This window comes from Balaenoptera musculus, chromosome 13 (genome assembly GCF_009873245.2).
Source record: "Balaenoptera musculus isolate JJ_BM4_2016_0621 chromosome 13, mBalMus1.pri.v3, whole genome shotgun sequence".
NCBI lineage: Eukaryota > Metazoa > Chordata > Mammalia > Artiodactyla > Balaenopteridae > Balaenoptera > Balaenoptera musculus.
Window position 1 is genome coordinate 60,551,316 of NC_045797.1, and position 12,142 is coordinate 60,563,457.

General features: G+C 38.0%; 1 protein-coding gene across 4 annotated transcripts in view; it reads left to right on the forward strand.

Moving 5' to 3' along the window:
• The window catches only part of HEATR5B (HEAT repeat containing 5B), a 91,765-nt gene that overhangs the window by 60,023 nt on the left and 19,600 nt on the right, over positions 1-12,142 (forward strand). For all 4 annotated transcript variants that reach the window (XM_036872754.1, XM_036872756.1, XM_036872753.1 and 1 more), the window contains one exon: positions 5,560-5,739. In XM_036872754.1, the coding sequence (XP_036728649.1) occupies positions 5,560-5,739 (180 nt within the window). The remainder of the gene's footprint in view (positions 1-5,559; positions 5,740-12,142) is intronic.

Below are 12,142 nucleotides of genomic sequence, written 5' to 3' on the forward strand. Positions count from 1 at the left end.
CTTTTTAGAAGTTTTAAATATAGGAACACAATCCATTAACCATGATTCAATATCCAAATGCTCTGAAAACCGAAAGCTTTTTCATAATTTATTTGCTAACAAAGCCTGAACTGACTATACTCACCTGGCCCTGACATGAAGCTGAGTGAGACGATAGTAATGATTGATTTCTTTTTTTAAAAAATAAATTTATTTATTTATTTTTGGCTGGGTTGGGCCTTTGTTGCTGCGTGTGGGCTTTCTCTAGTTGCGGCGAGCAGGGGCTACTCTTCGTTGCGGTGCATGGGCTTCTCATTGCGGTGGCTTCTGTTTGTCGCGGAGCACAGGCTCTAGGCACGTGGGCTTCAGTAGTTGTGGCACACAGGCTCAGTAGTTGTGACTCACAGGCTCTGGAGCACAGGCTCAGTAGTTGTGGCACACGGGCTTAGTTGCTCCGTGGCATGTGAGATCTTCCTGGACCAGGGCTCAAACCCATGTCCCCTGCATTGGCAGGTGGACTCTTAACCACTGCGCCACCAGGGAAATCCCTGATTGATTTCTTTTAGTGTGATTCGTACTACATTTCATTACGGAAATATCCATGTGTTAATTATGGGGTGCTGCTACACATCTTGCTTCATCCCTTAATTAAGTTCATCTACCTTATTACCTTTTACGAAAATGTTGTGAATTGTGCAACACGTTTTAGCCTCAGGATTTCAGGTAAGAAAGTGAGGACTTGTAACTGTTGAGTAAAGTTGGTACTATCAAATATCTTCTCCCATTCAGTAGGTTGTCTTTTCGTTTTGTTGACAGTTTCCTTTGCTATGCAAGCTTTTAAGTTTAACTGGCCCCATTTGTTTATTTTTGTTCTATTTCCTTTGCTTTAGGAGACAGATCCAAAAAAAATATTGCTGCAATTTAGAGTATTCTGCCTATATTTTGCTCTAGGAGTTTTATAGTAACAGGTCTTACATTTAGGTCTTTAATCCATTTTGAGTTTATTTTTGTGTATGGTGTTAGAGAATGTTCTGGTTTCATTCTTTTACATGTAGCTGTCCAGTTTTCCCAGCACCACTTATTGAAGAGACTGTCTTTTCTGCATTGTATATTCTTGCCACCTTTGTCATTGATTAATTGACCATAAGTGTGGGGGCTTATTTCTAGGCTCTCTGTTCTGTTCCATTGATCTCTGTGTATGTTTTTGTGCCAGTACTATACTGTTTTGATGACTGTAGCTTTGTAGTATAGTGTGAAGTCAGGGAGCATGATTCTTCCAGCTCTGTTCTTCTTTCTCAAGATTGTTTTGCTGTTCAGGGACTTTTGTGTTTCCATACAAATTTTAAAATTATTTGTTCTAGTTCTGTGAAAAATGCCATGGGTAGTTTGATAGGGATTGCGTTGAATCTAGATTGCCTTCGGTCATATGGTCATTATAACAATATTAATTCTTCCAAACCAGGAACACAGTATATCTTTCCATATGTTTGTGTCATCTTCAATTTCTTTCATCAGCATCTTATAGTTTTCTGAGTACATGTCTTTTACCTCCTTAGGTAGGTTTATTCCTAGGTATTTTATTCTTTTTGATGCAATGGTCAATGGGATTGTTTTTTCAATTTCTCTTTCTGATAGTTCATTGTTAGTGTATAGAAGTGCAACAGATTTCTATGTATTAATTTTGTATCCTGCAGCTTTACTGAATTCATTGATGAGCTCTAGTAGTTTTCTGATAGCATCTTTAGGATTTTCTATGTATAGTATCATGTCATCTGCAAACAGTGATAATTTTACTTCTTCCTTTCCAATTTGGAATTCTTTTATTTCTTTTTTTTCTCTGATTGTTGTGGCTAGGACTTCCAAAACTATGTTGAATAAAAGTGGCGAGAGTAGACATCCTTGTCTTGTTCTTAATCTTAGAGGAAATGCTTTCAGGTTTATACCATTGAGTATGATGGTAGCTGTGTGTTTGTCATATATGACCCTTATTATGTTGACATATGTTCCCTCTGTGCCCACTTTCTGGAGAGTTTTTATCATAAATGGATGTTGAACTTAATCAAAAGCTTTTTCTGCATCTATTGAGATGATCATATGGTTTTTATTCTTCAGTTTGTTAATGTGGTGTACACACTGATTGATTTGCAGATATTGAAGAATTCTTGTATCCCTGGGATAAATCCCACTTGATCATGGTGTATGATCCTTTTAATATGTTGTTGGATTTGGTTTGCTAATATTTTGTTGAGGATTTTTGCATCTACATTCATCAGTGATATTGGCCTGTAATTTTCTTTTTTTGTGGTATCTTTGTCTGGTTTTGGTATCAGGGTAATGCTGGCCTCGTAGAATGAATTTGGAAATGACAGATTTTGGATCAGGTTTTTTCCATGAAAAAGTACTGATTTTAAAAACTAATAACTTAAAGCTGCCACACACAAAACAAATAGTAGACAACCTACTGAATGGTAGAAGATATTTGCAAATGATATGACCAATAAGGGGTTAATATTCCAACATATATAAACAGCTCATACAACTCAACATCAAAACAAACAACCAGATTAAAAACTGGGCAGAAGAACTGACTAGACATTTTTCCAAAGCGGAAATGCAGATGGCTAACAGGCACATGAAAAAATGCTCACCATCACTAATCATCAGGGAAATGCAAATAAAACCACCATTAGCTATCACCTCACACCAGTCAGAATGATTATGTTAAATAAAAAAAAAAACATAAATAACAAATGGCGAAGATGTAGAGAAAAGGGAATCCTCACACACTGTTGGTAAGAATGTAGGTTGTTGCAGCCACTATGGAAAACAGTATGGAGGTTTCTCAAAAAACTAAAAATAGAGCTACCATATGACCCAGTAATTCCACTCCTGGGTATGTATCCGAGAAAAACCAAAATACTAATTTGAAAAGATACATGCACCTCAATGTTCCTAGCAGCATTTTTTACAGTTGCCAAGATATGGAAGCAACCTAAGTGTCCATCAACAGATGAATGGATAAAGAGGATGTGGTATATATACACAATGGAATACTATTCAACCGTAAAAAAGAACAGAATTTTGCAGCAACATAGATGGACTTGGAAGGCATTATGCTAAGTGAAATAAGTCAGAGAAAGACAAATACTGTATGTTATCACATATATGTGGAATCTAAAAAAAGAATACAACAAATTAGTGAATATAACAAAAAAGAAAGAGATACAGAGAACAAACTAGTGGTTACCAGTGGGGAGAGGAAAAGGGGAGTGGGGCAATGTAGGGATGGGGGGTAAAATGGTTATTATGGGATTATATGAAATCATGTGTGTGAAGATTATAAAACACAATAGAATTTAAAGAATCTTTCATTCAATTAAAAAAAAAGGTTGGCACTATCAGACAGCCCCTTCCTTTTTTTTTTTTTTATAAATTTATTTATTTATTTATTTTTGGCTGCGTTGGATCTTAGTTGCTGCGCACAGGCTTTCTCTAGCTGTGGCAAGCGGGGGCCACTCTTCGCTGTGGTGCGCAGTCCTCTCATTGTGGTGGCTTCTCTTGTTGCGGAGCACGGGCTCTAGGCACGCAGACTTCAGTAGTTGTGGCTCGCGGGCTCTAGAGCACAGGCTCAGTAGTTGTGGCTCACGGGCTTGGTTGCTCCGCAGCATGTGGGATCTTCCTGGACCAGGGCTTGAACCCGTGTCCCCTGCATTGGCAGGCGGATTCCTAACCACTGCACAACCAGGGAAGCCCAGCCCCTTCCTTCTTGGCATTCTTCCTTTGGTTCCAGTATCACCACACTTGCCTGGTTGTCCTATTGCTTTTCTGGTGTTTTCTTTTCAATTTCTTATTCGACTTGTCCCTGAAGTTTATTTTCCCTGTGTTCTGTCCTTAAGGCTTTTTTTTTTTAATACCTCAGTCCTTGAAGAAAGTTACCTAGGACCATCGGTTTAGTGATCGTCTTTGTGTGGAGAATTCCTAGATCGACTTAGTTACCTCTGTCTTTGCTCCTGAAATCCAGACCCAGGTTTCCATCTGCCCACTGAATATCTTTCCACATGTCTCTTGCTGGTACTTTGAACACAGCATGTCACAAAGTTCACAGTCAAAATCATGCTCTCTAACTTCTCATCTCCACGACACTTCCCTTTGTTCTTATGTTATCTCTCTTAAACAGTGGTGTCACCTTCCTTCCATTCATCCAGGTTAGAAACTTTGACAGTCAAAATTTGGTAGCCTTTGATTATCGCCTCATACTGTTTGCATGTCCGTGCCTTCACCCCCTAAAAATATGTAACTGGTTTCCAAATCCTGTGATTTCTACTTCCAAGTCTTTCTCAGATACCTCTCTCTTTTCATTTGATTCTCAGTTTGATCCGTATCATCTCTGTTCCACGGTATTATAATAGTCATGTGACTGAACACAGTGCTTACTGTCTGAACACATGCTTTCCTATACTTAGTATTGGAGCAGTTTTCCTAAAGCACAGTTCTAATAATATTCCCCTGCTCAGAAGCCTGAGAAACTCATGATTGCCTACAGAACAAGTCTGAATTCAGTTCACATGGAATTTAAATTGTACTGTAATCTGATCCCAGTTAACTTTCCTAATCTTGTCTCTTCCTCCATGAAACTCCCCTGTATCTATACACATAAAACTTCCTGATAATCTAAACCTTCCCATTTCTCCTGCTAGAATTAATCTCTTCTTTCTCTCTTTTTAAGTGCAATATGACAGTCATAAAATATTCTCATGTGTTCATTTAATCTGAGTTTACTTACTTGAGGACAGGGACTAGATTTTTTCCCTTTACTTTTTTTTTTTAACTCCTCTATAGCACTCAGAATAACCTTTTGGCCTCTAGTAAACAGAAATGTTGTTGAATTGAAGAATTGTTCATAACCAAACTGATTTGGGTGGAAATTTTTTTCTGTTAAAATTTTTGGGAAATTAGATAGTGGAAACATGTTAAGTAAATATTGTTTTGTTTTCTACATAGGAGTACAATAAGTTCCATACTTGCTGTTGATTTTTTATTAAAAAAATAATATTAAAGTATAGCATTGAGGTTTTTTTGTTTTGTTTTGTTCATTGGTTTTGTTTTTGTTTCTTCCCCCTAGGAAAATAATCATACTTACTCCATTCTTTTATATGTTTAATGTTAACTTTTTTTTTTTAATTAACTAATTTATTTTATTTTTTTGGCTGCGTTGGGTCTTCGTTGCTGTGCACAGGCTTTCTCTAGTTGCGGCGAGCGGGGGCTACTCTTCGTTGTGCGGTACGCGGGCCTCTCATTGCAGTGACTTCTCTTTGTTGCGGAGCACGGGCTCTAGGTGCATGGGCTTCAGTAGTTGTGGCACACAAGCTCAGTAGTTGTGGCTCTCAGGCTCTAGAGCGCAGGGTCAGTAGTTGTGGTACATGGGCTTAGTTGCTCCGTGGCATGTGGGATCTTCCCAGACCAGGGCTCGAACCTATGTCCCCTGCATTGGCAGGTGGATTCTTAACCACTGCGCCACCAGGGAAGTCCCTAATGTTAACTTTTTACTATAAAAATAAAAGTTTTTTTTCCTTTGGCTAGGTATGTAGTACATGGATCGGAAGTGGAGTTGTCAGTGATCTCAATGATCTCCGCCGTGTACACAATCTGCTTGTTTCTTCACTGGACAAAGTTCAGGCCGGAAAAGGATCTTCCAGCCAACTGTACCGTGAGAGTGCCGCAACCATGGAAAAACTGGCTGTTCTCAAAGCATGGGCAGAGGTAACCATGGCCTATTGTTTTTAACCATTTCTCCATCCATGAGAAAATGTTCCCCTACTCCTGTAGGTAAAAAAATTTTTGTTTGATTTTTGTTTAAAACTGACCTGTGGTATAGGGTGCTTTTTTAAAAACCTGCTATTTGCTCTTTCTCACTGAAATGCATATACATTTATGTCTCAAAAGAACTCTTATTGAACCTTTGAAAATTATATTTTTAATCTGTTTTAAAAACATCTGTGTTGAAGAAGGGCTCTTCTTGCTATGGAAAAATTAGGCAGGAAAAACCTACAAATAGAAAAAAAAAAATAGAAAAAATTTACGCCAAGGATCTTATTTGATTAAATTTCAGGAGACTTGCCGCCACCCATTGATACTGAGGCTGTAGGGTTTTTTGGTTGTTGTTTGTATGTTTTGTTTTTTTATAGCTGTTTTTACCTCTTTTATTCCCATAGCCACTTTTTTTAAAATAATGATATTGTTTTAAATTCACTTTTCTAAGTCTCTTCTGCCAGTTGTTTTCAAATACTTATCTGTCTGCCCTCAGGTGCTTCAAGTAGCTCTCTATTCCTTCCTCTGCCAACCCAGTATCTCACTTACCTGTTTCCACGGCATCAGCAGCCTGTGACCACCCAGCAGACAATTGCTGGCTCAAGGCATGCAACATCCAGATGATACAGTTCAGATAAAGGACCTCTGGGTTTTTGTGAACTTTTTTTTGTCACAGAAGGGGAATAAAAAAGGAAAATGTAGAGCAATAAGATATTATATAAATTAGTTTTTCTCTCTGATTTTTAGATCAAGTTGTTTTCATAGAGTATCCCTGAGTGTTCCTTTATTTTCACTCTGCTGTCATCTTTTGGCTTAGAGAAGTAAAATAATATTTGCATTGATAAAATGTTTGTTTTTATTGATAAAATTTTAGTTTTTTTTCAAACTAATGCAAATCCATAGTTTTAGGTGGAAGTAGTGTTGGAAAGATACTATAATGCGATTGTTTTCTCACTCTGAAATTCACAGAAATTCTATGTTAATTTTCACATATCTAATTTTTAACTAAAACTTACATTACTTTTCTTGTCTGTAGAAATTACATTCTAAATGATTGAATGATTTTTATTTTTAAAAAGATAGCTTCCAAAATTGTTCTTAATTCTCCAGCCCCATTCATTAATTTCCCAAACATAGAGGCAGGTATGTAGTTGGATGATCATAAGACCATTTGCCAGTTAGTTGGTCCTCTGCTGACTTGCATTAATGTGCTTGATTCACCTACTAAGAAGTCTGACATAGTTCAGTATAAAAAGCATTAAATGTTGAATCAGAGGCCCTAGAACAAGTTCTGTCTCTATAATTCACCATCTTTGTGACTTTGTTCAAGTGATTTGATCTCTCAGATACTCAGTTTTTTCATTATAACATGGAAATGCAGTAATATCTTCTTCTAAGGTGAGGTATGTAAAAGGACCAAGCATTGTATCTGGCACTGAATGGAAGATAAGTAATTGCTTTTAACAAATTAGATCAAAACCTCACATAACTAAATTATTAATGCACATTTTTTTTGAGATGCTTTTCTTATTTGGGGGTAACTTGGTTCTATAATTAAATAATTTGCACTTCGAGCCTCAGCCTGTAATGTTGTCTAGTAAATCTTTTCCTTGCTTAGCTTCCTTTCCTTCGTCCTTTTCCTCAAAGGCCCAATATATTGTAGATTTCTCTACTCAAGATCTATCTTTGCTTCTACCTTTTACTCAAAAAATTGAAGATGTTAGTTTTCCAGCTCCTCAGATTGTTACCTTCAAGTCTTTAGATGTATGCGAGTTGAAAACTCCTTTTACCCATGTGACCTTGGGTGAGTTATTTAACTGCTTCTCTAAACCTCGTTTCTCAGCCCTAAAGTGTGGATAATAATTATGCACATTTCACAGAATTACATTTTGAAGTAAATGAGGTAATGATGACTTTGTTCAATAACTACCTTATTTATGTGCACAGTGAATGTTACCTGTTGTTATTAATATAATAATTATTATTACTTTAAAGTTTTCCTCTACCCTAGGATTACCTTTTCTCATTCTCTTACCTCCCACTCTCTGATTCATTCAACGGTGTTACTAAACATGGGCTCTGTGCCAGGCTAGAAGTTGAGAATACAGTGGTGCACAAGCCAGATGTTCTACGTTTACTGAGAAAAGCAAACTAGTAGACGAGTATGTGCCACAAAAATAATGACTGTTATAGGAGAAGTCCAGACTGTGGTGAACACACAGCAGAGGCACCTAAAATAGTCTGAGGTCTCAGAGGAGGCTGCTTGGAGAAAACGATACTTAAGCTGAGACCTGGAGGATGAGAGTAGATGTTAGTAAGCATAAGTCTCAGGAGGGGACTGTTCCAAGCTAAGTGCTGTCAGTTACCCCCGCCTCTGTATCTCACTTACCCCCGCCTCTGTATCTCACTTACCCCCGCCTCTGTATGTCACTTACCCCGCCTCTGTATCTCACTTACCCCGCCTCTGTATCTCACTTACCCTGCCTCTGAATCTCACTTACCCTGCCTCTGAATCTCACTTACCCCGCTTCTGTATCTCAGTTACCCCCACCTCTGTATCTCACTTACCCCTGCCTCTGTATCTCACTTACCCTGCCTCTGTATCCCACTTACCTGCCTCTGAATCTCACTTACCCTGCCTCTGAATCTCACTTACCCCACTTCTGTATCTCACTTACCCCCGCCTCTGTATCTCACTTACCCCCGCCTCTGTATCTCACTTACCCCCGCCTCTGTATCTCACTTACCCCACCTCTGTATCTCACCCCGCCTCTGTATCTCACTTACCCCTGCTTCTGTATCTCACTTACCCCGCCTCTGAATCTCACTTACCCCGCCTCTGAATCTCACTTACCCCGCCTCTGTATCTCACTTACCCCGCCTCTGTATCTCACTTACCCCGCCTCTGTATCTCACTTACCCCCGCTTCTGTATCTCACTTACCCCCGCCTCTGTATCTCAGTCACCCCCACTCTGTATCTCAGTCACCCGCACTTCTGTATCTCAGCATCTCCCTCTGCTTTCTCGTCCTCTTCTACTCGCTCTCCTCTTCACACCTCTGTTCATTGAACGAGTTTCAGTATCTTCACGTCCTCAACTAGTCACCCACTTCTCAATCCCCTGCAATCTGGGTTTACTCTCAGCACTCCATTGAAATTATTTCACTAAAGTTACAAATAATATAATTCTCCAAATCACTGGACACTTTTCAACCTGTCTTACTTAGCCTCTCTATAACATTTGATATTGTCTCCTCTGGAAACTTTGTTTTCCTTGACTTCCGTGACACTACTCCCTTGGTTTTCCTCTTTTCTTTTCATTGTTCATTCTCAGCATCACTTGCTGGCTTCTCTTTGCCTGCCTGCTCTTTAAATATTGGCATTTTTCTTGTCCCTTTTCTCACTCTTCATACTCTATGGGTAGCGTCATCTACACCCATACCCAGTAGCTTTAACTTGTATATTAAAGATTCTAATTCTACTTTTCTAGCAATACCTCTCTCCTACATTCCAGTCCCATATTTTTAGCTGTTTATTAGACATGTAGTACTGCAGTGTTTACTATTGAAAAAAATCCATGTATAAGTGGACCTGCACAGTTCAAACCCACATTGGTTCAAGGGTCAACTGTATTATCAAAGCACTTTCTAAAATCGTACACATTAGTTGACCAATTTATCGTAAGGAATATCAAGGATAGACACAAAGATTCTGCTATGAGGATGTTTGCTGCGATGTTGTTTATCATTCTAAAAAAAAAAAGGCAATATATGAATAAATGTATTTCTTGATCCACAGATGATGGTATTAAGTGAATAGAAAATTGAGTATAATATTATATACAAACATAGTTTTTAAAAGACTGAGTAGGTATGTACAACATGGCTAGAATGTTAACAGTATTACATCTGGGTAGTAGGATTGTGTCTGGTTTTATTTTCTTCATTTTACTTATGCTTCTGATTCTTCTATATTTTGTATGTAATATCTCATAAGAAAAATAAACCCAATTTTTTTTTAAAAACGAGTCTAAAAAATATATTCTCATATTGCAAGTAGCAATGTAAAATATAGAACCCTTTTAGAAAGCATTTGGCAGTGTCTCTTCAGAGCCATGGAAGTATTTATAATCACTAATCCAGTAATTCCATTTCTGGAACTTTATCCTAGGGAAAAATATCCAAAATATGAAAAAGAGAGAAATTTACAAAAATGTTTAGTTGGAACCTTACTTATAATGTGAAGAACTGAACACCTTTGTCTTTGAAAACTATATCTCATCTTTCTAAGATTCCCAAGGCTAAAAAGAATCAGAAAAAAATATAAAAGTTCAAAAAATAGGGCTTCCCAGGTGGCGCAGTGGTTGAGGATCTGCCCGCCAATGCGGGGGACATGGGTTCGAGCCCTGGTCTGGGAGGATCCCACATGCCGCGGAGTGGCTAGGCCCGTGAGCCACAACTACTGAGCCTGCGCATCTGGAGCCTGTGCTCCGCAGCCGGAGAGGCCGCGATAGTGAGGGGCCCGCGCACCGCGATGAGGAGTGGCCCCCACTTGCCGCAACTGGAGAAAGCCCTCGCACAGCAACGAAGACCCAACACAGCAAAAATAAATAAATAAATAAATAAATAAATAAATAATTTAAAAAAAAAATAGTGCTCCTTTAAAAAAAAAAAAGTTCAAAAAATAAATAAATAAATAAAATAAAAAATAAAAAATAAAAAAATATATAAAAGTTCAACTACAGGAAAATTGTTAAGTGTATAATGTCTTCCATTGCAGCCATTAAGAATAATAGTTATAGTAAGGCTAGTATTCATATGGAAACCCTTATGATATATAAATAGATAAAATTAAATACAAAATTCTCTGTACAACAAAATTACAACTTAGAAAGTTGGAGTGTGAAAACCTGGAAATTAGAATTATGAGTAATTTTAAAAACTCATTTTTCAAACGATTTGTGGTATAATTTTTTAAATTAAAATTCGAGGAAAAATACATAGAACTGACCTTTAAATCCTGCAGTGACTCCTTCGCTTCCCCATTACCAACAGTCTTCAGCTACTTCTGCCTTACAGTCTGTGCTCAGTCTAATACCAAACACTTGTAGTTTCCTCAGCACGCCTTGCTCGTTTCTATCTCTTGTGCTCTTGCTCTATATTCCCTCTGCCTGGAATTGCCCCTTCCATCTTTGCCTGTGAACAGGTGAACTTTTGTCTTTGAATCCACTGTCTCACCTTTTCATAGTCCATTAAGATTCTTCCATCCTTGGTGCTTCCTGTGATTCATTCATTCATTTCTCAAACCACTGAGTGTCCGTTAGGTGCCAGGCAGCGTACGTAGTCACTGCGTGTAGTGAGGTGGGAAGATAGGTCATTTAAAACAAATTTAAAAAAACATCCCTTTCTCTCAGCAGTTTTCTCACTCTCCTTTCATTGTATCAGTCGGTGAGTCCATGGAAGGTGAAAACCATGTATTATTTGTCTTTGTTGCCTCAGGCCCTAGCGCAATAGCAAATGCAAGGCAAGAGTAAGCACCTAAGAAGGGTTTGATGAGTGAATGGCTGAGTATACTTACAGTGCTTATTGAGATACTTTCTTAAAATCAGCATAATAATAAATCTAGGGGAAGAAAGCGAGCTTAAAACCAGTAGAAAATATGAATGTGATACATTTATAACTTGAGATTCAGAGTCCCTACTCCAAAAGTTAGGTGGTTTCTGCTTCTAAATTGTCAGGTGTTAAGTATGACTAACCTACTGTAACTGTTATAGACCATCACAGCGTTAAGGAATGCTTCTTCTCAAAAATGAAGATTCATTGTTTCCTGTAATCGTTGTCTAATCTAGTCAATTACCATGCCATAACTGTCTGTTCATTGTAGGACTAGAGATAAGACCCTGCCATCACGAAGCTGCAGTGTCCCTGTTCCCATGAGTAGACTTCGTCTTACAAACAATGAAAATGACACTGTGGAGGGGGAATAGTTTTCTCAAGATTTTCATCTAGTGCAGTTTTCTTTCTTACTCTTGCCCCCCCCACCCTTTTTTTTTTAGCTTTATCATTGATGTGTAATTCAGCTACGTGCCAGTTGCCAAAGCCAAAATGTATGTACAAAAACAAAAGAAAACAAACAAAAATAACTTCAGCAAAGAAAAATCTTTAAGATTATATTCTAGGAAGTTGTGATTATACATCTTTTTGGTTTATAAAGTGGAGAGAAAAGATACAGATAATATATTTGGCCAGTAAATTATATTATTCTTGGCTCAGCCATCTGTTGCAAGGACTAGATTGCTAAATATCACTTAAGGACTATATAAGAAGGGGTTTTGAAGGATATTTATGGAAATCCTT